The sequence below is a fragment of the Heteronotia binoei genome, chromosome 7 (assembly GCF_032191835.1).
Source record: "Heteronotia binoei isolate CCM8104 ecotype False Entrance Well chromosome 7, APGP_CSIRO_Hbin_v1, whole genome shotgun sequence".
Lineage (NCBI taxonomy): Eukaryota > Metazoa > Chordata > Lepidosauria > Squamata > Gekkonidae > Heteronotia > Heteronotia binoei.
In genome coordinates, this window is record NC_083229.1 from 138,367,787 (window position 1) to 138,394,052 (window position 26,266).

Sequence of the window (26,266 nt, forward strand, 5' to 3'; positions counted from 1 at the left end):
TTGGCCATTGAGTCTTGGCTGCTTGCCAGCTTATAATAGTTACAGAATGAAAATTCACCACCAGCAGAGCTTGCTTTCTGTACACGCTCCAGCAAAGGAGAATAATGTCATGCCCAAAATGTGCAGGTCATGTGCCAGAGTGCCCAGCGATGACCTCACTCAAATGACCCAGAAAAGCTTTCCGCGGGCTCCAGTGAGTTGCGGGAACTGCCCGACAGCCTGTGTTTCCTAGAAAGGACTTGGACTCTGGTGTAGATCTTTATCATCATTGGACTGGTTCTTGGACTGAAACCATCTTTTCTGAAAGGATGACCTAGAACACCAGGAAACAAACAGGGAATATGATCTTGTTGGTTTCCCGGGAACTCTGGGGCTTCTCTGCCATCAGCATTTTGGCTGTGCCTTTATCTCACTCTGAATTGCAGTTGGTGATTCCCACAGTAATGTCTCCCCTTTTCATGCTGAGCAATTATTTGAGTGGTGGAGTCGCGCTAATTTATGGAGTAACTGGATGAGTAAATATATTGGCAAGCCATCCCTTTAAAAAGGAAAATGAGATCCTCTCTCTTTTGTCACTTTTATGTGCCCCCCTCCCTCCCCCAGGAAGCTGCTGCGGAGGGAATGTTTCTCCTCAGAGGCTTTGGTGAAGCTGCAGGCCTCACCCAGCCCCAGCAGAGCAAGCTCCATCTCTCATGTCTTGGGGCAGAGGGAAGAAGAGGCTGTTTTGCAGCATCCCCAGCCAAATGTTCCTGTAATGCAGGCAGTCCGGATAATTGCTGGCAAATGTATCCTCATGAACAGCTGATGTGCCCAGAGATTCCTCCCCAGATGAATGGAGCGGCCCACAGTGGCTGCCAGGAATATCTGTGGCTCACAGGCGTAGATGAGATTACAGAGGCCATCAGAGTGACAGTTGTCTTCTCTGTGTGGGTTTTGTCTGGAGGGGCTAAAACTGGTGCTTCCTTTGGGAGAATCATGACAGAATTGTTGCTTTACATGTCTTTGGCAGAATCCAAACAGAGACTTAGACATGCCTCAGAGTTTGAGCATGCCCAGTGGGTCTTAAAATGTCTGTATCTATGTACATATGTGAACACTTAAGATTTTTTGGCATGACATCTCTGGTAATATTTATTTATTTATTTAGATTTATATCCTGCCCTCCCCTTGACAGACTCAGGGCAGCTCACAACCAATAGAAACAATAACAGAATATAAAACTTAAAACAGTACTATGACCAGCAATTTTTCAAACAATAATCAGCAATTATCCAAGATCTTTAATGGTTATGGTGCTCATGGTGTTGATCCAGTGGTATTGGCCAAGACTGTCAGCTCTGCGGCGTGGTAGCAGCTGTCTCCCATTATTCACGGAAAGCAAGTCCCAAAAGTCCAGTCTTGCAAGCCCTGCAGAAGGAGCTGTGAGAGGCCCCGTAGGGCTCTGGTGTTCTCTGGGAGCACATCCCACCACTTGGGAGCTGCCACAGAGAAAGCCCTGCTCCTGCCGGGAGGGCAGTTCTTGAGCCAGGCCCTTTATTCAGGGGAACCTCGGGGTGGGGGGGGGATGTTGTGCACCTCCTCCAAGACAGAAGCAGGTTTTGAAGGCTGGAGGGGAGGGTGCAAGCCCAGGTGATGTTTTCTTCTGCACCCTAAATTTCCCGCCTCCTCATGAGGCATATGGAGCAGAGTGTGCCACATAGGGATCTTCTCCACCCGCTCCTCCCTTCCCTCTCCTCTGTCCCTGACTGGGAAGGTGGAAAGACCCGGCCTCTCTGGCAGTGTCTTCCGCTTTACAGTACAAGCAGCAAACCCTTGTGGTGGACATCCGGAGCACATGCCCCACAGCCTTCAGCATTTGGTCCAGGTGCTTGAAATCCATAAAACATTGGAAATGAAGCCAGACATTTAAAGGATAAGCAACAAAGTATTTATTATCCTTTTGCTTTCTTTTTAAAGAAATTATTTAATGCAGAATTAGAAAAAGGTACAAAATGTTACAAAATTAATTAAACAAGAAGGTACACTATTTTGCAAAGAGATAAAAAATACGCAGGGTATCCACTGATCTTCTTCGTGGTCTCTGTGCATCACACTCATGGAAGAAAGTGCGTCTGCGCTAACCCGATCGGTTCTTAACAAGCCAAGAATTTTCACACTCAGCTCCATTGGGCATGCTCAAGAACCCCACCATGCATGCTCTTTCAAATGGCCACTTCTAATCCTATTTCTGCCTCTCATATTATCTCAAAAGCAAATAATAACAAACAAACCTAGTGAGATGGAGAAAAGTCGAAAACTTTACTCTCCTCAGCCCTTCAGATTCCCCCCTCCCCTTTTTCCCCCTTCCCTGATACGTAAAAGCAGTGGAGGCAGGCTCTCTTGCCGACTCAAGTGCTGGAGTCAAATTTCCCCTCCTGATTCGTTTTCTCCGCTCTCCCTGCTCAGAGAGGCTTGCAATATAGATCTTCACCAATCCTCCTGACTAATGAGGGAAAAGCCAGCAATATACCTGTTTCAACTGCTTGAGTCGTCTCCCTAACTGATTCAATGGACTTCGATGTCTTCAAGCCTGGACAGCACGTGGCCCAACTCGTTATGTTGGTGCTGGAGCCCACTGAGAGCAAGACAAACTCTTATGGCTCTTCCCTTTCCGATGCCGACCGCTCTGTCCTACGAGCATTCTCGGCATTGAAGTCAGAGTCCTCGCTACCTGTCAGCATCTGCTGCTGGGAGGACAAGGGTTTCGAGGTGGAAGCAGGCATGGCAAACATGACTTCTATCGTCATACGCCACTTGCCCACTGAAGGATCAGCATCGGAAGGATCAGCATCGGAGTCGGCAGTTACTTCTGCCTTCAACTCCTGACATCGCCGACTGAGCCCCCCAACGCTCAACTTACTCCCGATCCAAGTGCTTTTGCGCTCCAGTTCATAGCACAAACACACCTCCCATCTATGCTTGTGGCCCCAAGCGCCAATGCCCCTCTGCTTGGCCACAGTCTTGTGGGCACTGGAGCCAAAGCGCTCCCCCTTACTGACGTTCGACCTCAAGGGCAGAGGCTAGTCGGCAGCGATGATGCTGACCCCCTCGTTTTCACATGGGTTCTTTCTAGTCTTATAAAGAAAGACTGCAGGGGGCACACACTGTGTCCCAGCAGCTTTTTGTTACTCTAGTTCTACGGACCTCCCAAGTTGGCCCAGCAATATGCAACCTCCCTTAGGTACTGGATGCTTTACCATCCATCATACTACTGTTGGCAACAACGACCTGGCTGCTTTATTATTGGATCATTGCTAGACGAAGCATCTGCACAAACCTCCAGAGCAGACTCACATGGCTCTGCCATCGGCACCGATGGTCTAGTCCATAGGGTCTAGTCCATAGGGCCTGTGGGGTCCACACACGTGCACACATCATTCGGGGAGTGCAGAACTTTCTCTTTTTCCGCATGTGCTCCAAACATGGTAAGAACACACAGTTCTCCATGTCAATCCTCTCTGGGCCTTATGACCTCAACCACCTAGGTCCAGGTGCTTACCAGCCTCCTCATGCATTCCTACATTTCTGGAGTTCTGGTGCCTCAGATCTCTCTGACTCTTCAGAGACCCCCAGTTGCTCCACCTCTCCCTACTGCCCAAACCATGGGATTGGTGCATAATGGGAGCTCTTTCTGTTTTTAGGGACGTCTCTCCAACTCCCTATCCTTTTGGATCATTACAAACCAGTCTCTGGTTCTGGAAGATGCACATGAATGATCCCGTGTCAAGAGCTTACCAGCCCTGACCTGGATAGCCCAGGCAAATCTGATTTCATCGGATCTTGGGAGCTAAGCAGGGCCAACCCTGTCAAGTGCTTGGATGGGAAGACCTCCTTGGAATACCAGGAACAGGAGGTAGGGGCAGGCTGTATCAAGCCACTTATAACCTCCCGACCATGCCAACTACCACATCATTTTCTGGGAACGCTGACGATAAGATCCACTACACACTTCCCTCAGCTATCACTTGCAGAGAGGTCTGTGTTCACCCTTCCATAAATGCCTCATCCCTCATCTTACAGCTGTCACAGATGGGCTATTGCCAGGATGCTTGTATCCTAGTACTGGGAATGTGGACAGACGGTGTGAACTTCCACTCTTCACACAGGTCATCTGCCCACTTGGGGACCTGAACATTCAGGCGATTTCTTGAACCTGCAGGGCGGCATCTCCTCATGTTGAGAGGTTTTTTCTCAACCCTCTGTTATGCCTTTGGGGTCACTCGCCAATCGACAGCATTTGAGTAAGATAGGAAACATCAGCAATTCTACCCCAGAGCAGGAGTGGATACCAGATCTTGTCTCCTTTCCTGCGACGCAGCCAATACCTCTACGTGTTCCTATGTGCACCTTGAAATTCCAGGGTAGCCAACAAAAACCTTGAAATTCCAGGATAAGCCATGCCCTCACTGCTCTAGGGCATAACTCTGATGGCTTTGCCATCACTACTTTCCTCTTCTGCGTCACCTCGTCCCAGAGACTTCCCCTACTTTTCTTCCAAATATGGAACATCCTATTAGCATCATTGTGGACTGCAGCCTCACCTCCTCTTTGGTTGAACAGCCTCCTGGCCGCCTTGGCACACTGTACCTCCATTGATGGGTACCGGTCATCCTCACACTCTTCTATTACTCACTTCCTAAAGGCCTTCTTGGCTTTCATCTTTATGCCAAATGACCACTCCACCATGGCATCTGCCTTTCTCTTATCAATCCTGCCAGGGAACCTCTCCAAACCCCTGGCTACTGGTTCCATTCATTTCTTGTCATGGGGAGCAGCATTATTGATGGCTGTCTCTCTCTCACTGGTTGGATAGCTGGACTACTGGCTCTATGTTATGATACCCTTTGTTTTCATGATGAGAATATACTTCTTCCCCACTCTCCAGTGGTATTCTTTCTCTTAGAAATAGAGTCTGAGTTCACTTTGTAACTCTGACATCTCTCTGTCAAACATTCTTTTCGTAGGTTGGCAGATAAAGGAAGTCTTTGGATATCAAAAGGGTCCTCCTTTTGTGTTCTTCATTCAACTCTAGAAACAATACTAACTTGTTCTTCTCCACTGTTTCCTCCAAGCTAAACTATAAGATCTCAGAGACTTCCCGGAGGCCTAACAGGACATCCTGAGCCCTACTGTCCCTTACCATGGGTTGCCTCTTGACCTGCCTTGAAGTCACTCAACTAGGGCCTTAGTGACAGTATCTGTCGCTTTAAGGCTTCTTGGTACTGTTGGCAGGATTATGTAACACTTGCTATACAGGTGATAAAGTGAAAGCATGTGAGTAGCATGCGTAACCCATTAGCCAATAAGGAATGTGATTGGCTGGTGGTGGTATAACAGCAGTAGCCACAATGCTACCTACTGTGGAGAGAACGGACGGAGAGGAGTGGTATGCTGTTAGATTGTTGGATGGACTGATATTGATGGACTGTGTAACTGACTATTCTTTTGGACTGTGTGTACCTGTACTGTTGAACTGACTGGACTGACTGTAAGTGGACTGACCTCTGGACTGTAACTTGACTTAGCTATTGCCTAAACCCTAATACAATTCTGTTAACTGACTGTCTGTGAGTGTGTATTCATTAGAACATCAGCTGAGGCTGGGCTGACCAGAGTGGCCCTGTGGGACGTTTCCACTACACTCTGTCATTGGTTATGGGCCCAGAGCATCCTACGTGAGAGTAACCTCTGGCCGTTCCAGTGTTTCAGCATTCTGTGAAGGTTATCTACTCGTGAGTAAGACAGCTACAGGCGTGGGTGTGGCAATTTGTCTTTGTCCAGGTTATTATGATGGAGTCCAGCGTGCAAGCCTCAGGTTTTCATATAACCAGGCTAAATGGTGAAAACTACGGTACATGGTCCGAGAAAGTCACAATGTTGCTGAAATATCAAGGTCTGTGGGAGTCGGTATCTCACCCACCAGACATAACAGCTCTGCATGCCGTTGATGACGCTGAGCTGATTGCCAAGCACCGCAGGGATAATAATAATAATAATAATAATAATAATAATAATAATAATAATAATAATAATAATAATAATAATAATAATAATAAATTTTATTTCTATCCCGCCCTCCCCACCTCGGCAGGCTCAGGGCGGCTAACAACATTTTATGGGAACATACAATAATGGATAAAAGCCTTTAAATTTAACAATATAAAACATTAACAATAAACTTAATAACATTAAAACCAATCTAATAAGTACAGTTATTCGGCGGTATAGATCTTCAAACCGCATTGGCGGATCTTAGTTACCGATCTTCCTAGCAGTCCAAGTGTGCAAGTTTAAAAAGGACGGTCTTGCAGGCCCTGCGGAACTGATAAGGCTTTTTCCCTGATTGGGTTAACCTTGGAGGATTCCCAACTTATCCACATCAAAGGTACCAACAGCGCAAAGGGTTGCTGGGATGCTCTGAAGGCATTATATGTGCGGAAGAGTGTGGGTTCCCAGATATACCTAATGAAGAAACTCCTAAATGCCCGTTTAGAACCAAGTGGAGATATGCAGACCCACTTGGAATATATGAAACGCACCATTACCGAGCTACAGGAGAAGGAGGTAATCTTTTCTCCTTTGCAGCAGGCGTATATCATCCTAGTTCATTAGACGCAAGTTATGACCAGTTCTCAAAGATTTCAGGTTTTCATGGCTGGTAACATCATTAGGGTTTGTAGAATCTTTCGGGCTCAAGTGCTGAGAACATCCTCAGTGGCGTTGCAGCCGGAGCGTCAATGCACAGCAGCCAAGAAGCCTGCTCCGGCTGCAACGCCACTGAGGATGTTCTCCGCAGCTGAGAACGAAACGTCTGGAAGGAAAACTTTCTCCAGTAGAACATGGCACTTGAGCCCGAAAGATTCTACAAACCCTAATTATGACCAGTTCGTTGCTAATTTGGACGTTGTGCCCAAAGCTGAGCTGACTATGTCTAATATCCTCCACCGGTTGCTGAATGAGGCTATGAGAAGGAGAGACAACGCCCTAATCCGGGAGACTCCCGCCCATTCTGCTAATCACAATGCCCAGGAGATTCTTAAAGGGGCAAGACATGAGCATGACGCAGCAAAAGCGTGTGCAGTGAGAAGGTGCTACTCCTGTGGAAGCACCAAACACTTAAAGAGACAGTGTACTCTGAAGAAAGGCAAGCGGTCTGCCACTACTCCAGGAGGTGGGTGTGTGAATGTGATCATAAATGATTCTTCCCACAGCACTCAACAGTTCCTGGTGGATAGTAGGTCGACTGTACACATTGCCAAGGATAAAAAGTCATTTGAGACATTTACTCCTGTGCAAGGCCAGTGTGTAACACTGGCAGACGGCGTATGTGCTGATGTAGCCGGGAAAGGAACAGTGAACGTGGCAAGTCTTGGAAAGAAATTGCCTATGTTGAATGTGCCAAGCCTTAACTACAATTTGCTCTCTGTTTCAACTTTGACTGACCAAGGTTTCAAAGTTTCTTTTTCAGCATCTGATTGCAGCATATGTGCAAAAGGTGTGGCTGTTAAAGCAAAACGACGGAGACTCCGTCGTTTTCCATCTCCTCGAGATGGAAAAAAGTGTACAAGCTGTGAGTACAAATCAAGCACCCCATGTTGAGTGCATTCATTTATGGCACAGGAGGCTGGGACACGCAAAATTCCAGGCAGTGAAGAAAACCTTATTGTCAGCAGGAATAACGCCAAAGCCGTGTAAGTGCTATGTGGAATGAGAGATTTGTAAGGCTGTAAAGTCTAAGTCTGTCGCAACCAAAACTCCTGGTAACTTCCAAACCAAGGAGATCCTGGACTTAGTGTTTTTGGATCTGATTGGGCCGTTTCCTAAGAGCCTAGGTGGAGCAAAATTCTGTTTGTGCGTTGAAGATCATCACAGCAGGTATGGCTTCTGCTTCCTCCTCAGGTCAAAAGCGGACACATACCAGGCTATTTCTAACTGGGTCTGCTTTGTGAAACGAAAAAACAGGAAAGGTGCCGAAATGTCTGTTAGCAGACAATGGAACTGAGTTTGTAAACTCAAGGATGGAAGCATTATGCAGGAGATACGGGATTGAGCAAAGGTTGACAGCCCCCTACCGTGCTCAGCACAATGCTTTTTGTGAGAGACGGAACCAAACTCTGACTAACATGGCAATGTGCATGTTAAAGGATAGTGATTTACCAATGCACTATTGGGGGGAGAGTATGATGTGTGCCTCTCATGTCCTTAACCTGACTTGGTCCTCAGCTACAGGAAAGATTCCAGCACATATTTGGTATGACAGGAAACCATCCCTTAATCATATCAAGATATTTGGAATACCGGCCTATGTACACATCCCGAGCCAGCTGAGGAGAAAGGGGAGAGATAAGGCCAAGAAGATGTTTTTAGGTTATCAGAGCAACCATAAGCCTTATCACTTCGGTCTAGCTGGAGAGAGGAAAATCACCTCGAGCTGCTCCGCTAGCTTTCTTGAACAATACGTGGACTGGGGACGCGTCTCGAGCTCCACGTCTTTGTTTTTGCCAGCTGCTGACAGTCTGGAGCAACAAGCCCCCAAGGCTGGGAGGGGAAGTTCATTGCCCCGCGACGGAGCAATAAAGGAGGAATGACAGGAGACTATGTTAACCCCGAAGTCTCCGGGAGCTGATTTGCAGCAACGGATTGCACCACAGCAGCCTACTACAGGGGAGACTGCAGAGCCGGTCGTCCGCAGGTCAACGCGTGAACGAAAACAACCTGACTGGTTTGTGCCAGGACAGGCATGTGCTGTACTGTCTGAGCCTTCTAGTTACAAAGGGATACAGCATTTGTCTGAACAAGAGCAAACTGAATGTTGGTGGGGGTTTTGCGCATGCCCACTGGAGCTGAGCGTGAAAATCCTTGGCTGGTTAAGTACCGATCGGGTTAGCGCTTTCTCCCATGGGTGTGAATGCCCAGATGACCACTCGAAGATCATCAGTTACAGGTAAGCAACCTCTTTTTGGTTTCAAACAATTTTATTGGTAACATATGGTAATAAATTTCAATTTCTTACATCATTAATAATTACTTTTTTATCTATCCCATATATTACTTTCTACCCACCCCTCCCCCCGTTACTTGACCCCTGCCAGTGTTATATACTTAAAATCTTAATATTAAAGGTACCCTTAATTAATAAGAACCAAAATTAATATCCTCCTCCCTCTTGTACTTAGTCATTATCAAAAATTGTCCAATGTCCTTTTATTTTCCACTCTTTTTCTACGTATCTTCTCAACTTTTTACTGCATCTTAAATACTTCTAAATCATAGTCTCTTAAGGTTCTTGTTAACTTGTCCATTTCACTCCATGTCATAACTTTTACAATCCAATCCCATTTCTCTGGTATTTTTTCTTGCTTCCACAACTGCTCATATAATGTCCTAGCAGCTGAGAGCAAGTACCAAATTAAAGTTCTATCTTCTGGTAAGCAACCTCTTTTTGTAGCTCTAGCTGGCTATCAAAAAAGAGAATGCTTTGCAACCAACTCATCTAAGTGAATGTTAACATCTCTCACACTTCTGCTCCCCTGTTTGCATTTTGACCTGGGAGTCAGCTTCTGTATCCGTCGCTGGGCTCACCACACTCCGGCTGCTGTCAGCTCCTGCAGGTTCCTCCCCATGAAATCTCAAGTGTTTTCAAGAGATCAGTTTATTGAGAGAAGACAGGACAGGCTAGAGGAGCATTGCTAATGCTGGCTTAGGCGGGCAGGTTGACCATTAGAATATTCAAGCATTAGGTGCCAAAAAGCTTTCCCTCCCTCCAAATTTCTTTCCCAGACATCCATCCCCTTTGATGCAAGTGCAGGCAAATCACTGTGAACTAGACTCTGACCTTGACATGTCCAGCACAGGACGATAGTGTCTTGCAAGACAGAGCGTAGTAGATGTGAGGGGAAAAGGTTACCACAATACAAGTTAACTATTCAGGAAGCGGTGGCTACAATACAATAGTTACAGCTACTCCTTAGCTCCTGTGCGCCCTGAATCCTTGGGCCTCATGCATCCATCTGGGACGGCTTCAACCATCTTACATCTTCAGGGGGGCAGAGACCACCCTCCATCCCTGCAGTGTCACAGGAGAATCTCTGCGCCATTATGCAGGACTCTTGTGGGCATCGTCCTCCTTCGCCGTTCATCCCAAGGAGATGCAGCCGAGGCAGGGGCAGGAACCTGACTCCACTCCTTCACACGAGGAGGGGAGCAAGAAATAGACTCCACATTGACTGCCTGCTGATGTTGAATTCTCACTGTCATCCTCCAATTCTGCCATGTTTATTGCCTTTGGCTGTTTTCCCAGGCAACTTACACTATCCGGACCAAACTTGTTATTCTTTCAGTTAGTTAATTTCACTATTTTGCCATTAGATTCTAACTTTGCACTATTTTGTGTGCTTAACCACTACCCACAAGCTATAAGTATCACTGCTCATTGCACCACATTTCATTGTCAGATGAAGTGTGCTTTTAGAACACAAAAGCTCACATTCTCAATAAAACTTAAAGGTGCCGGACTGGACTCCAACTTTGTTCTTTTGCTCCGGACCAAGACGGCTGCTTCCCACCTGGATCTGGCCAAACACAGAGACTTTATTTAATTGCAGCAGGGGAGAGGAGTTTAAATCCACCAGTGCATTTTTTGTAACATTTTAGATTTTTCTGCAAACCTAGGGGTCCCCCGACTTCGTAAAAAAAATCTGTTTTGGGGAAACGTGACCCTGACCTGTGGGTTTAGATATCCACAGATAGGGGGCACATTTGGGAAATAGAAAAACAAAGCTTTATAAATCTACAGTATATGCTAAATGTCCTGAGCAGGTTCTTGCACAAATAATCTTTACAAGAAGCTTCTGAAAAAGATCTGTGTGATCCTGTCCTCCAGCTTCTTGGGGATGGGAATGCTGGTGAGCCTTAACTGGAGTAAGTCAGGCCATTGCTGAGCTGACCGTAAAGAAGAGAAGCTGGGCAAAAACTCCTTGGCCTGCTTTCTGCTGCCCTGCACTGAGCCCCGTGGCTTGAAGACTGGGCCTCTTCCCTTTGCACCTTCCTTCCGACAGGGCCAGCAGATGCTGCAACTAATTAACATATTTCCGAAGTAGGAATTAAGTTGCTGCTGGGTTATCTAAATAATTTTAAAATCAGCCATTGTCACTTTCTAGTCACCAGGACAAATTAAGATGAGCTTGAAGGTCAAGAGGTCAGTTAGAAACATACCTGTTAACTTCCTGTTTGCAGCTGCTGCGATCAAGTGAATATAATTCATCGCAACACCCTGTTTTTTTGGTTTTATGGGCCTCTAATTTTGAAAGAGAGCGAGAGATAGTGTGGTGTCCTGAGCAGGATAGCCCAAGCTAGCCTGATCTTGTTAGCTCTCTGACCAGCATTTGTATAGGAGACTTCCAGGGAAGTCCAGGGGTGGGACACGTAGCCAGGCCATGGCCAACCACCTCTCTGTAAGTCAGCTGTGACTGGATGGCCCTTTTCACGACCACCCCACACACACACACATGTGCACGCACCACTGTGGTGCTGCAGGGGTCCAAAAGACGGACTAGGATCAGGGTCACACACACACACCCCCGTTTGAATCCCACTGGCTCTCCCCTGGAAGCTGGCAGGGTGTCCTCTCAGCCTCACCTCCCTCCTCAACCCCACCCAAGGGGAGGAAAGTGGGCTATAAACGAAAGAAGTAAGTTTTCCATTCTCCCTCCTGCCTGGTATCATTGCAGTGGTCCATCTACATCCGTGCCGCCGTCCGGAAAGAGAAAGGCCTGCCAATCCTGGTGGAGCTGCTACGAATAGACAACGACCGGGTGGTGTGTGCCGTTGCGACAGCTTTACGGAATATGGCCTTAGATGTCCGGAATAAGGAGCTGATAGGTAAGTGCTTTCCAAACCAGATATACAATATGTCATCTATTTCTCCCCAAAGCCTCATTCCAGCAGACTTTTTAAATGCTCAGTGCTTAGATGCTGTTTTGCAAGACTTTAAATATCTTTTAGCATCAGAACATTCCAGAAAATATTAGATTCTTCTTTTAAAAGTGACATGGGGGACCTAAGGTTATTTGACCTCAGTCAGCTAACAACTGTTGTTATTTGACCTTGGTCGACTACCCAACACCACCACCACCACTCACTCTGCATCCTCAGATAGCGGGCCCCCTTGGGAAAAATCACATGCAGTCATTTTGTGTTCAGAAGAATCATGGATGGTTTGGACCCCCAGCGTAAAGAAAACTATGTTGCCTGTCCCCACAAGGGACCAAGGTTGGACCTAGGGTTGCCAGCCTCCAGGCGGGGCCCAGAGGTCCCCCAGAATGACAGCTGGTCTTCTGGCTACAAAGATCACTTCCTCTGGAGAAAATGGCTGCTCTGGAGGGTGGAGTTCTATAGCGCTATACTCTGCTGAAGCCGCTGGCATTCCCATGCCCCACCCCCAAATCTCCAGGAATTTCCCAGCCTGGATGTGGGACCTCTTTGGACCTCTTTTACCATATACAGTATGTCACAGAAGTGAGTACACCCCCCCCCCCCATTTTGTAAATATTTAAGTATATCTTTTGATGTGACAATGGTGAAGAAATAACACTTGGCTACAATGTAAAGTAGTGAGTCTACAGCTTGTATATGTGCTGTCCCCTCAAAATTACACAACACAGAGCCATTAATGTCTAAACTGCTGGCAACAAAAGTGATAATGTCCAGATGGGGCCCAAGTAGCCGTTTTCCCTCCCTGGTGTCATGTGACTCGTAAGTGGTACAAGGTATCAGATGTGAAGGGGGAGCAGGTTATCGCTCTCACTCCCTCCAACTGGTCACTGGAAGTTCCACATGGCACCTCATGGCAATGAACTCTCTGAGGATCTGAAAAAACGAATTGATGCTGTACATAAAGATGGCGTAGGCAGAAGATTGCCAAGACCCTGAAACTGAGCTGCAGCACGGTGGCCAAAACCATACAACGGTTTAACAGGACAGATTCCACTCAGAACAGACCTCGCCATGGTCGACCAAAGAAGTTGAGTGCCCGCACTCAGCGTCATATCCAGAGGTTGGCTTTGGGAAATAGACATATGAGTGCTGCCAGCATTGCTACAGAGGTTGAAGCCTGTCAGTGTTTAGACCATACACCGCACACTGCATCAAACTGGTCTGCAGGGCTGTCATCCCAGAAGGAAGCCTCTTCTAAAGATGATGCACAAGAAAGCCCACAAACGGTTTGCTGCAGACAAGCAGACTAAGGACTTGGATTTCTGGAACCATGTCCTGTGGTCCAATGAGACCAAGATAAACTTGTTTGATTCAAGTGTGTGTGGCGGCAACCAGGTGAGGAGTACAAAGACAAGTGTGTCTTGCCTACAGTAAAGCATGGTGGTGGGAATGGTCTGGGGCTGCATGAGTTCAGCCGGCACTGGGGAGCTATAGTTCATTGAGGGAACCATGAATGCCAACATGTACTGAAGCAGAGACTGGGTCACAAGGCAGTATTCCAACATAACAACCTCAAACACACCTCCAAAACCTCCACTGTCTTTGTCAAGACGTGGAACTTCAAGTAAAGACGGATCATAGTGTTGTAACAATTAATCCATTTATTGAGAACAAACGGTCAGCAGAGAGGCAGATTGAGTTTGATACCGGCCCAAGGTTGGGGCCAGCCTTTTCTACATTTCTAAACGCAGGAAACAATACAGCCCTTTTCACACCCCCAGAGACAGCCGGGTCTTCCCAGTCTTCCCGGGTCTTTATCTCTTTCTCAGAGGAAGAATCCTTGAAGATGTGGACTTCAAAGTCACAGATGGCTTTTCGGCTGGGCGTGAGATTTTACTCTTTGCGGTTACAATATGCTTGGGGAAAGGGCACTTGCTACAGTTCTCAGGGTTAGTAAAGCAGAGTTCATATTAAGGTACATCATGGCGTTAGTCATGTCAAGCATTTCTAACCTACAATTCAGTTTCAGTAAGTTACACGTTTGACATACTGCCCCCCCTAAGCTCTTGCTCGGGGTTTGTCTGGGTGCAGTAGGTAAAACTTTTTCAACAGTTGAGGGGCTCGTAGGTCCTCCGATTTTACCCACTCATCACAGCTGGGGGGAAAGTACTTCCAGCGAACCAGATAGTACAGGATCCCCCTCTGGACCCTGGAGTCCAGGATTTCTTGCACCTCATGGTGGCTCTGGCCCTCCACTTGAATAGGACGTGGTTCTGGAGGGCGGGGGTGCCAAAATGTGGGCCCAGGGTCCTTCCGAAGAAGACTGCAATGAAAAACAGGGTGGATCTTACTAAACATTTTAGGCAGTTCCAATTCTACGGTAACCTGGTTGATGACACGTTTTATTTTGAATGGTCCCAAGAACTTGTATGCCAATTTACGACAAGTTTGGGGCAAAGGGAGATTCTTTGTAGATAGGAACACCATTTCACCCACCTTGAACTCCCACTGGGGGGAGTGCTTTTTATCAAAATAGTCCTTGTAAGTCCTTTTGGCGTTTTCCAAGTTTTCTTGAATTATCCCCCACCCCTTTTTGATCCCTTCCCACCACTGTTGACATGAGCTGGGGGCTGGTGAGTCGTTCTGGGTTTCCTGTGTTTAGAAATGTAGAAAAGGCTGGCCCCAACCTTGGGCCGGTATCAAACTCAATCTGCCTCTCTGCTGACCGTTTGTTCTCAATAAATGGATTAATTGCTACAACACTATGATCCGTCTTTACTTAAAGTTCCACGTCTTGACAGCCTTGCTAAAGAAGCTGAGGGTAAAGGTGATGGACTGGCCAAGCATGTCTCCAGACCTAAACCCTATTGAGCATCTGTGGGGCATCCTGAAATGGAAGGTGGAGGTGCGCAAGGTCTCTAACATCCACCAGCTACGTGATGTCGTCATGGAGGAGTGAAGAGGACTCCAGTGGCAACCTGTAAGGCTCTGGTGAGGGTTAAGGCAGTGCTGGAAAATAATGGTGGCCACACAAAATATTGGCACTTTGGGCCCCATTTAGACATTATCACTTAGAGGTGTACTCACTTTTGTTGCCAGCAGTTTAGACATTAATGGCTGTGTGTTGTATAATTTTGAAGGGACAGCACATTTACACTGTTATACAAGCTGTAGACTCACTACTTTACATTGTAGCCAAGTGTCATTTCTTCAGTGTTGTCACATGAAAAGATATACTTAAATATTTACAAAATGGAAGGGGGTGTACTCACTTCTGTGACATACTATATGCGTCACAGGTAACCAAGAAGTGAACACTTTGGATAGATCCTTGTTGTGTGGTAGTGAAGGTGGCATGATTTTGCTCAGAATGGTCCTAAAATTGTTGTATAAAAGAGAGAGATTCCCTCAGCCTCCCTTGAGTATTGGTGAACATACACCCCCATATGAGTTTATCTCTTGAAGATTTGACTCAGCTGTGGTTCCTATTCTCATTTGTATGGACCTGGATGTTCTCTTAGGAGCTGTCTTCCAACTGGTTGGATGATGAGGCACTCAGGTTGGAAGAAGAGGTCTCTTTAGGCTAATGGGGGCTTCAGACTTTGCTCAGTAGAGCAGTAGGATGAGCAGGAGTAGGAACCGGAGATATCATGACTACAATGTCCCCCTGACATGGTGAGAAAGGATAGGCCGCAATGATGCCCAGGGAGAACCTGCTACAAGACAAGCCCAAAGAAAGGCAGATCAGGCAGCAGATTCCGTATCTCCTCATTCAGGATCTTGCCACAGTGACCCATGCAACAGTCACCTCCAGATTAGATTACTGCAACTTGCTCTACACAGGCTTGCCCTTGAATCTGATCTAGAAACTCCAGCTGATGCAAAATGTGGTGTGCCTGCTGACTGTGATTTCTATACAAGCACATATCCAACTGGTGCTCCACCAGTTGCATTGGCTGCCGGTTGAGTACCGGATCCATTTTGAGGTGATTGTGCTAACCTTTACAGCTTTTAATAGCCTGGGACCAGCATATCTAAGGGACATGAGAACTTTACGCTCTACTGAGCAACATATCCCTGGCCCAAAGGATGTCTACTCAGCCTCAACTAGGGCCATGGTTTTTCTGGAGGAGAGCCAGTTTGGGGTAGTGGTGAAGTGGTGAAGGACTCTTATCTGGGAGAACCGGGTTTGATTCTCCACTCCTCCACTTGCACCTGCTGGAATGGCCTTGGGTTAGCCATAGCTCTGGCAGAGATTGTCCTTCGAAGGGCAGCTGATGTGAGAGCCCTCTCAGCCCCACCCACCTCACAGGGTGTCTGTTGTGGGGGGAGAAGATATAGGAGATTGTAAGCCGTTCTGAGTCTCTGATTCAGAGAGAAGGGTGGGGTATAAATCTGCAATTCTTCTTCTTCTTCTTCTTCTTCTTCTTCTTCTTCTTCTTCTTCTTCTTCTTCTTCTTCTTCTTCTTCTTCTTCCTGTTCTGGTCCCTGCCTGGTGGAACCAGCTCCCACTAGTGATCCAGGCTCTGCAGAGCCTGTTGCAATTTCGCAGGGCCTGTAAAACAGAGCTGTTCTGCCAGGCCTTTAGTTGAGTCAGTGCGCATCACTGAACACCAAGATGGCCTCCTTGTCACATTCTGCCCCACCTTGGAGTAGTGGCTGCTTATGATTACTTTTAAACAACAACCCAACACTAGGCAATTATGAATAAAGATGCCACGCAGTGGTTCAGCTCAAGGTCCGTTCCAGACGAAGACCCCAGGATTTATTATCTCTGTTTCAATTTTATAACATCTTCAACAGTGGAATGAGCTACAATGTATAACTCCCTCGGTGGGGAGGGCGGGATATAAATCGAATGAAATGTATAACGAAAATATATTTATTAACAACATTTCTCAAAAATGAAAACCTTTAATTTGTAATTGAAAATTTTGTTAATAAATATAACTTTGTTATACATTGTAGCTCATTCCACTGTTGAAGATGTTATAAAATTGAAACGGAGATAATAAATCCTGGGGTCTTCATCTGGTTGTTGTTTAAATTGAATCTTTACTGTCGCTCCAGTATTTTTTGGTTTTATTCAGCTGTCATTTTGTAGGAAAATAGGTGGTGGAGCTCATCTAGGGATTGTTATGCAGCTGCAATACTATTCAATGGATAAGAAGGTGGAACTCTCAGAAGGAGGAGGTGGAACTCTCAGAAAGGTTCAGGAGCTGTGCTCCTGTGAGCTCTCACTGAATCTGAGGCCTGGTTTTATTGCTTATGATTACTCTCATCTATCGTTATTGTTCAGCCAGGGCCCAGGATTTTGAAATGGGCACCATCTGAATTTTTTTTTTTTTTTTACAAGTTTATTGAAAAAATGCAAAACCATACATCGTGATCAGGTTACAGGAGTCAGAGAATTTTAACAGTTGTGTTTAGGATTTATGGCAAATGTGATTTACAGACAGGAACAGTGCCTCAGTAGGTTGACTGATTGAGTTAATACCGTCATGAAGAGGTGGCAGTAAAATGAGGATTAAGCAGTTAAATAAGCATCAGAAAGATAATAATAATAATAAGTCATAACAGCAGTAATAAGGAAGCAATGACCATGTTTATATTGTAAGCTAACCACATGTAAAATAACCATTAAAAAAAGAAAAGCAAAAGATAACAAAAATAAACAGGAGGAAGGGAGTAGATGATAGGGAAGGAAGAGTAAGATTATAAGACTAGAATATCTATAGGAGAAGAAAAGTTGGATAGAGAGGGGTTGTGAGAAATGTGTTCAATGAGAGGAAACTAAATGGAGATGAACGAGTCGTGGTTCAGGGTTGAAGTGGAGAGACATAGTGAAGAAGTGATTTTTTTCCATCAATAGAAAACCCCAGATTTTCCTGCGCCACGAAGAAAGAGATAGAGGAGTCAGTTCCTTCAAAACAGAGGCAATGATCGCCTTAGTTGCTGCGCAAAGAAAATCTACCAAAGTTCTGCGAGTGTCAAGGATAGCAGAATCTTGCCAAAGATTAAAAAGCAAAATTTCATAAGTAAAGGGGAAATTATGGTTGATTATCAGTTGAGTTTGAGTATAAACCGAATTCCAGAAGGGTTGTAATTTGGGACACGACCACCAAGAATGAAAGTAGGATCCAATAGAAGACCATTGTTTCCAGCAGGCGTCACTTGAGGTGATGCGGTGAAGCTGAGCTGGGGTGTAGTACCACTGGGCAAGGAACTTAAAAGATTGGAACATAATGTGAAGGGTTTTGGATTTGTGAACCAGGGAGGACCATATGTATTGCCATTGAGAGGAGGTAAATGGAGGTCCACCATCTGCCTACCAGGCAGACATATAAGAAGGTAGGGGTGGTTTGGAAGTGGCCAGAAGGATTTGATAGAGTTTAGAAATAATATATTTAAATGAGGGAATGCCAGATTTCAAAAGAAGTTTGAGTGCTGTGAGAGGTCTGCGTAGTGCGGCTATAATGTTAGGCTGTTCTAGGAAATGTCGGAGTTGGAGATATTGGTACCACGGAAGGATTATTTTTATTTATTTTTATTTATTTATTTATTTATTTATTTAGAATTTATATCCCGCCCTTCCCACGAGTGGCTCAGTTTTGATTAGCTTAGTTTTGGAGTCCAGATGGGGTTTATCACACATTTGATGATATCCATAACTCTGGTTAGGTTAGCAGAATTCCATAAGCTAAAAGAGCCGGGAGATACGGCCGGGGGAAACCAATCTTGTCTTAGAAAGGTAGAGAGAGGAGAGAGAAAAGGAGCTAAACTCTTACAATGTTTATCCCACACAGTAAGAGAGGAGAGTAAGAAGACATTATTCTTGATAGGGGTGGGAGTCTGGATGTCATGGACCAGATTATTTCTGAAGGAGACAATAGAGAAAAAGAGAGGGCTTCTATCTCTGCCCATTCGAAGTGAGAAGGGTGAAGAAGAAGCTTGCAGATCTCAAATAGTCATGTAGAGTCATATTAAAGTTGAAGATCAGGTTGAAGATACACCAAAACCGCCCATTAAGTGAGGTTTGCGTAAAGTGGAGAAAGCAATTCTGTGCCTTTTACAACACCAAATAAAGAATAAAAGGGAGCGGTGCCAGGCTGCAAAATGATTCGAAGGAAGTGTGATAGGTAAGGTTCTGAAGACATAAATGAATTTAGGTAGAATAAAGAAACAAATGAGGTAAATACATTCAGACCAAGTTAAAAACTTTGTTTTCCCATTGTTTGGTCAGTGATGAATTGATTGATGCAAAGTGAAGAAGTTAACCTCATAGAGGTGGTTTAGGTTGAGTGGAGTGTTGACTCCAAGATAAATCCACGAATTTGTAACCCATTGAAAGTGAAATGCAGAGCGCAAATAATACGAAGAGGGAGGGGATGGGTAGATAGGATAGATTGACTTTAAGGCCTGATAGAGAACCAAAAGTGTCCAGTATTGATTTGGCTGAGTTGAGAGAAACTGCTGGATTCGTGAGGAATAAAATCACACCATCTGCAAAAAGATTGATCCTATGTTCAGTAGGACCAACGTGAATCCCAGATACGAGATTAGAGGAATGGATAGTATTAGCCAAGGGTTCGATGGCTAGGGTTTGGGGCAGCCTTGTCATGTACCTCTTGACAAGGAAAATCAGATGAAATCAAGCCATTGATTTTCAGATGAGCCTTTGGCGAGGAATATAGTGGTATGAAGAAAATTGTCTCCAAAACCCGTGATGCTCAAAACATGGTGCAGATATGTGGGTTCTAAAGTGTCAAAGACTTTCCAGATCGATTGCTTGAATGATTGATTCCAACTTCTGAGTTTGCCTGAAATGAATAACATTTAGGACTTTTCTGATGAGATCAGCTGTATTGCGTTTGGGTATGAAGCCATATTAATTAGGGTGAATATATTCAGATATGAAAGTGTTGAGTCTGTTGACTAAAACAGAGGCAAAAATTTTGGCATCAGAGTTGAGAAGAGAGATAGGACGATATGACTTTATATCAAGTAAATCTCTGCCCTTTTTAGGGATAAGAATAATTCGAGATTCTGACCAGGTACCCGGGAGAGAGCCTTGTAGAAATAGAGAGCTGCATGTGTCAGTTAAGTGTGGAAGGAGATCATCTAGGAAAACTATATAAAATTCGGCTGGAAAGCCATCTCTGCCAGGAGTCTTTCCAGATTTAAGTGACTTAACAGCAACAGAGATCTCTTGCATAGTGAAGGGACAATCGAGAAAACTTTTGTGGTCATCAGATAAATGCTTAAGCGTTTGAAAGGAAGAAAGAAACTGAGAAACATGAGAAGGGTCCAGATTTCCTGAGCTATAAAGGGATTGGAAGAATTCGTGAAAAGAAGTTAAGATTTGGCCGGAGTCTGAAGTTGTAGAACCATTAGGGGTTATGATACAATTGATATGATTGCTGACATTTGCTGACGTACCTTCCAGGAGAGGGTTTTGAGCGAACGCAGACTATGATACCAGGATTTATGCTTTAATAAAAGAAGATTTTTCTGGATCTTCATAGTTTCCAGAGCCTGAAGGGCTTGCTGCTCTGCTAACAGTTTGTATATGGATTGCCTGAAGCCTTGTGTTGGAGTTCTAAGGAACATATCTTAGAGATAAGAGCTGATCTAGCACTTTCTCTTTTTTTTAATAGTAAGATGCCCAGGAGATAATTCTGCCTCGTACAAATGCTTTCATGGCATCCCAGCATATGGGAAGGAAAACGAGATCATTTTTATTTTCAAAGTAATCTTGAATATCCTTAGCTACATCAGCAACAAATCTTTCGTTACACAGGAGGGAAGAGTTAAGAGACCATTGAAATGATGGGGTAGGCAAAGTGCCCAACCTCAAAGAACACTCTGTCCAACAATGATCAGTCCATAGTTTCAAACCTAGTTGTGACACATGGGAGTAAAGAATGAGAAATCAAAATAAAATCAATCCATGTGTGGACATCGAATCGAGAGGAATAATAAGAGTAGTCATGCTCAGTTGGATGGTGAGAATGCCAAATGTCAATCAAATCGGCTTGTGAGAGAAAGTTGGAGAGCAGTAGAGCCGCTTTATATGGAGAAGAGCTATTAATAGATTTGGATCTATCAAGGATAGGGTTGAGAATGTCCCCAGTAGCAAATTGTGTGAGAGATGAGATGGGTGCTAGAAAAGCAGAGAGTTCTGGAAGCACGATCATGAAGAGGAAACACAATACGAATCACTACAGACTTAGATAATTCTGAATAACGTTTAGCAACCACAAGGCACTTATTGAACACTAAACAAAAGAAAATTGAGTTAATCTTGATTGGGCGCATAGAGGGAAGCTAAAGTAACTGGGTGACTGTCGATGGTACCATTAATAAAAAGGTAGTGACCTGTGAATCTATTAAGGATGACTGGAATGAAAAGAGAACTTGAGAGGAGATCAGAACTGCTACGCCCTGTGACTTGGAAGAACCAGGGGCTAAGTATTGAAAGGCAAAACGTTGGAGGCTAAAGATATTATTTACTGCAGGTCAAAGGTGGGTTTCCTGAAGGAATAACACACTGGGTTTAAATTTCAGAAGTGAGGATTGCATGCGTTTCAGCTTGATTTTATGATTTAAACCACAACAGTTGACTGAAATGATTTTAAGATGTTGAGACATTATGTAGGACTAAACAAAGGAGGCAGACACAGCATGAGGAAGACAATGAAGAGAGAAACAGAAATGAGTTTGAACAGTACAACCCTTAGGTCTTGAGGGAAAGGAGGTGAAAGTGAGAGAAAAAAGAGGAAAAGGGGATTTAAAAAAAATTGTGAAATGAACAGAGTGGCTAAGAGAGATGGGGAAGCAAAGATGGGGAAAGGTTGAAAGGGTGCTAGAAAAGCAGAGAGTTCTGGAAGCACGATCATGAAGAGGAAACACAATACGAATCACTACAGACTTAGATAATTCTGAATAACATTTAGCAACCACAAGGCACTTATTGAACACTAAACAAAACCAGAAAGTTAGCTTATGCAAACTTGCATTGAACAAGAACTGAGGCCAGATGGTCAAGACCATGGCCAGAGGAAATAGTGTGAGTAGCTGACATATACGTGTAAGCAATAAAACGACAGTGACATGCACTAAGGAGAGTTCCAAAAGGCTGAGCCAATAGAATAAAAGTACAGTCCCGCACCCCATCCACCCTTCTCCCAACCCCTGAACACAGAACTCATCCAAACTTGGAGCGAAAAGAGACCGCCTAGCCCCCGCCCACCCCTTATCTAGACAACCAACATCGAAAGAACTGAGTATATGATTTACAATAAACAACGTTACTAGGAACTATTGCGAAGATAAATGCAGTGAAGGCATCAATATACTTTGAAGGGCTGAATGCTGTATAACATTGTCATCTACTGGACAAGTCAGGTAGTGGTAGTAAAAAAAAGTATTACAGTCAACCTATGTGATAAATGCAAGGGAAACAAACCTTTGCTTATAAGAGAACGGCAAAGAAACTAAGATTAGTAACAAGGCATCAATGGTGAATTAGCCAATTAAGGTTGCAAGGCATATATGGTCGAGGACCTGCCTACCTGAGGGACCGTCTTTCCCCATACGAGCCCCAGAGAGCACTGAGGTCAACGGGGAAGAACAAGCTGGCTATCCCTGGGCCAAAGGAGGTAAAACTGCAGAACACCCACACACGGGCCTTCTCCATTGTAGCTCCACACCTTTGGAACCAGCTCCCGGAAGAGGTGCAGGCCCTGCGGAGCCTTGACCAATTCCGCAGGGCCTGCAAGACCATCCTTTTCAGGATGGCCTTTGCGGATTGCTGATTGAATGATTGATGGATTCGCCTCAGTGACTTTCACCATCATGCCAACTGACAGAATAGCATCAGAAATGCTTACTGTTAATTTATTGTCAATTTTAAACTAGAATGGTTTTAAGATTAATGTTGATTTTAAAAGTTTGTATAATTATTGTATGGACATGTTGTTAGCCGCCCTGAGCCTGCCTAGGCAGGGAGGGCGGGATATAAAAAAAATTTATTATTATTATTAAAAAGGAGAAGTAAAGAGGAAAAAATTAATAGGAGTCTTACAGAACCAGGAAACAGGAACGTTGAACAAAGAATCAGGGAAGCTTAAGTCAAGTTTGATCAGCTGATCGGGCAGAGATTTTCCAAGCTTTTTGAGGTGAAGCAGCAGTCTTTCTTGTTGAGGGATTTAGGTTCATCAGAAGGGGCTTCCAGTTTTAGTAGTTGGAGCAGGAAATAACCGCTGTCTTCATTGAATGCTGTATGCAGAGTACCGTTATGGAATACATTGTTGTTGCTAGCCGTGGACCATTTGAAACGGATGTTAGCTTGGTGCAGCTTGGTGGCAGTGGATTTTAACTCACGGTGTTTCTCGAGGGATTCGGCGGAAATATCAGAGAAGACTTTCATTTTGTAACAATAAAAAAAATGTTGTCTTGCCTCTCTTAAAATTAGTTGTTTTGAGCAGGTGTTGGCAAGTTCCACAACAATATCTCTATGTCTGGGTGGCCGTTGCAAGGTATTAGGGTGTGGTGAACCAAGACGGAAGGCCCGTTTGATGAGCAGAGTAGAACTCTCTTCCCACTTTATGATTGATGCAAGCCAGGAAGAGATAAACATAATCAGATCCGTAGATTTTACAGCTTGCTCGAGCACCCCTCTAAACTTCAGGTTGTGGATTCGGAGTTGGTTTTCCAAGGTAAGGATCTTGTCACACGCCCAAGATTCATGCTCCTGTAAATGGTGTATGTTGTCATTAGAGGCTATAGAGGCATTGTGTGCTGCATCAGCAGTTTCAGCCACTTGTCAAATAGTCAGTTGCAGGCTTTTAATTCTGTCCACCAATGGCTGAAGTTTAGAGGCAATCTTATCTGAAATCTTTGTTGACATTTCACGCTCAAAGAGCTGGAAGGAGAAGAGAAGATCTTGCTTGGTGTGGAACTAATGTCAGATGGAGGAGGCTCCGCAGCCATTTTATCTTCCTCATCAGATGAATAGTCTGATAAGGCTGGAGACTCTGCAGATGACAGAAAGTGCTTTAGAGTACAAGAAGAACGGCTAGCAGCCCCTGATTTAGTAGCGCTTGACTTCCTCATTATATAATGACTAATTAAAGCAAAAAAATAAACAAGATAAAGTGTCTGGAGATAGGAAAATGACGGGAGGGAAGCAGAGCTCTCACCTCAGGCGTCCATACCCGTTGCGATCGACGCCATGCCCCCCACCATCTGAATTTTTAATTAGTTTGTTTGGTTTTAAGTTTGAGCTAGTTGTTTTAGAAATTATGTAATTTGTTTTATTCTTGATGTGACCCACCCTGAGCCCCTCTGGGAAGGGCAGGGTAGATATGTGAAGTAATAATAAATAAAACAACAGCAGAACACTGCTGGTGGTCAGCTGCAGCTCACCACTCAAGCCAGTTCAACGCATTATTAACAACCTACGATCCAACACTTCCCTCACACTGGCACTGGGTGGGGGGCAGCCTTTTCTTGCTTACAGACAGCCTACTAACCTAAAACAACTTCTCACTTGCAAAGATAAAATACTTAACTGTAACAGACTCTGCCACATCTTCTCATAAAGCCACCTTTTAACTTTTAATTGTTATGTCTTGTTTAGTCTCTAATGTGATAAGAAACTGATAAGAAGTAGTTTTTGGGAGCCTGCTTTTCCCTTTTTCAAGTTGTTGTTTTTTTTTCAATTTTCAGCTAATTTATCTGATTATTTTAGCTATTGTCTTCCTTTGGCCTGTGTGTTTAATCCAGGCAACAGAACAAAATGGCTGGAGTTTGTTTTCAAGAGGCACTTCTTCTTGTGGTCATTGTTGTTGATAGCCACAGCCATAGTGTTGGAGAGTGGCACCTCCCCTCTCCCCAACAGAGGAGACCTTTTTGGCATCACACTCAGATATGGTTCTGAGGGGCAAATAAAACAACCAAAAGGTTATAGTGACCAAATAACTAATTTTAATTCATAAAAATTTAAGTTCTTTCCATAAAGAAACTTACAGTTCCCAATAAAATACATTTCCAATGAAGGAATTCCAACATACAGGAAGTCGACTTGATTCCTCCTGCTTCAATTTCTCTTCAAGCATTGGCTGCTCCATTAATCACATATTTGTATAATTATAATAAAAACAATTCCATGGTACATTCTAGAGAAAATGGTGATACATGATTATAATTGTAACAGCCTTGAAATATACTCACAAGGCTACAGTGTTCTGCATAGATCTGTAACACTTTTTCTATTGCGTTCAGCAGCTGCCAAAACTGAGGGGGGGGGGGGGAATTATAGCCACACCAGTATATGTAGTGCACGGTAACAGAATACAAAAGCATGCCTTCATACTTACACTTTCCAATGGATAGATGAGACAAAAAAGTCTCCAATCCAATATAATTTCAAACTGGCGCTTAACTCAAAAATGGCTCAAGGCAAAAAGCTGCCCAAGCCCAATTTATGCCTGTAATCAGTAACACCTGAAACTACTGCCATTATTCATTAAAGGTAATGCATACAAAACAGATTGAATCAGTAATACTATGAACAATTAAATCAGTAACACTGTAATAGTACAAATCTCAATTGTATACATCAATTCCAATGCATAAATTTATGCGGGCAGAGTTTTAGTCAATTACATCTTCATAAAAAACACGATAAATCCAGGCAGTTGTTCAACCTGTAAGGGCAACAGAGTTCAATTTATGAATCCAGAAACACTTCCTGAGGAAAAGTAGTTCCTGTGTCCTCAGAGGAACCCCCCTGTCAAAAGCATGTTTTTCCTCTCGAAAATGGTTGACAAGTGGAGCTTCAGATACAGAATTTTTTATGCTACTACAATGTTTCAGTATCCTAATTCTTACTGGATGGGTTGTATTTCCAACATAGGGAAGAACACAATCACACAAAATTAAATAAATTACATGCCTGGTTGCGCAGGAAGAGTAATGATTCAAAGTATTGAAGGGACCCCCTCGATTGGGGATAAATTCCATAATTTCCAGTGACTGTGGACACACGAAACACCATTTCCATGGGTGGAGACCTCTTAAAGAATCTCTCTCAATGTCCCTGACCTTCATGCCTGTATGTACAAGTCTGTCCCTAATACTGCCAGTTTTTCTTAAGCCAATATAAGCCTCGAGTTGGCATCCAAGTATATCATTTACAAGGTGCCAATGTCATAAAATGATTTCCTTATGTTCCCTGGCATAGGTGTATAGTGAAATCCACATGTAATGCAGTTCACCCTCTGCCTAT

General features: G+C 44.4%; 1 protein-coding gene across 6 annotated transcripts in view; it reads left to right on the forward strand.

Moving 5' to 3' along the window:
- Positions 1-26,266, forward strand: part of CTNND2 (catenin delta 2) — a 492,702-nt gene that overhangs the window by 373,039 nt on the left and 93,397 nt on the right. For all 6 annotated transcript variants that reach the window (XM_060244323.1, XM_060244322.1, XM_060244325.1 and 3 more), the window contains one exon: positions 11,769-11,919. In XM_060244323.1, coding sequence (XP_060100306.1) covers positions 11,769-11,919 — 151 coding nt within the window. The remainder of the gene's footprint in view (positions 1-11,768; positions 11,920-26,266) is intronic.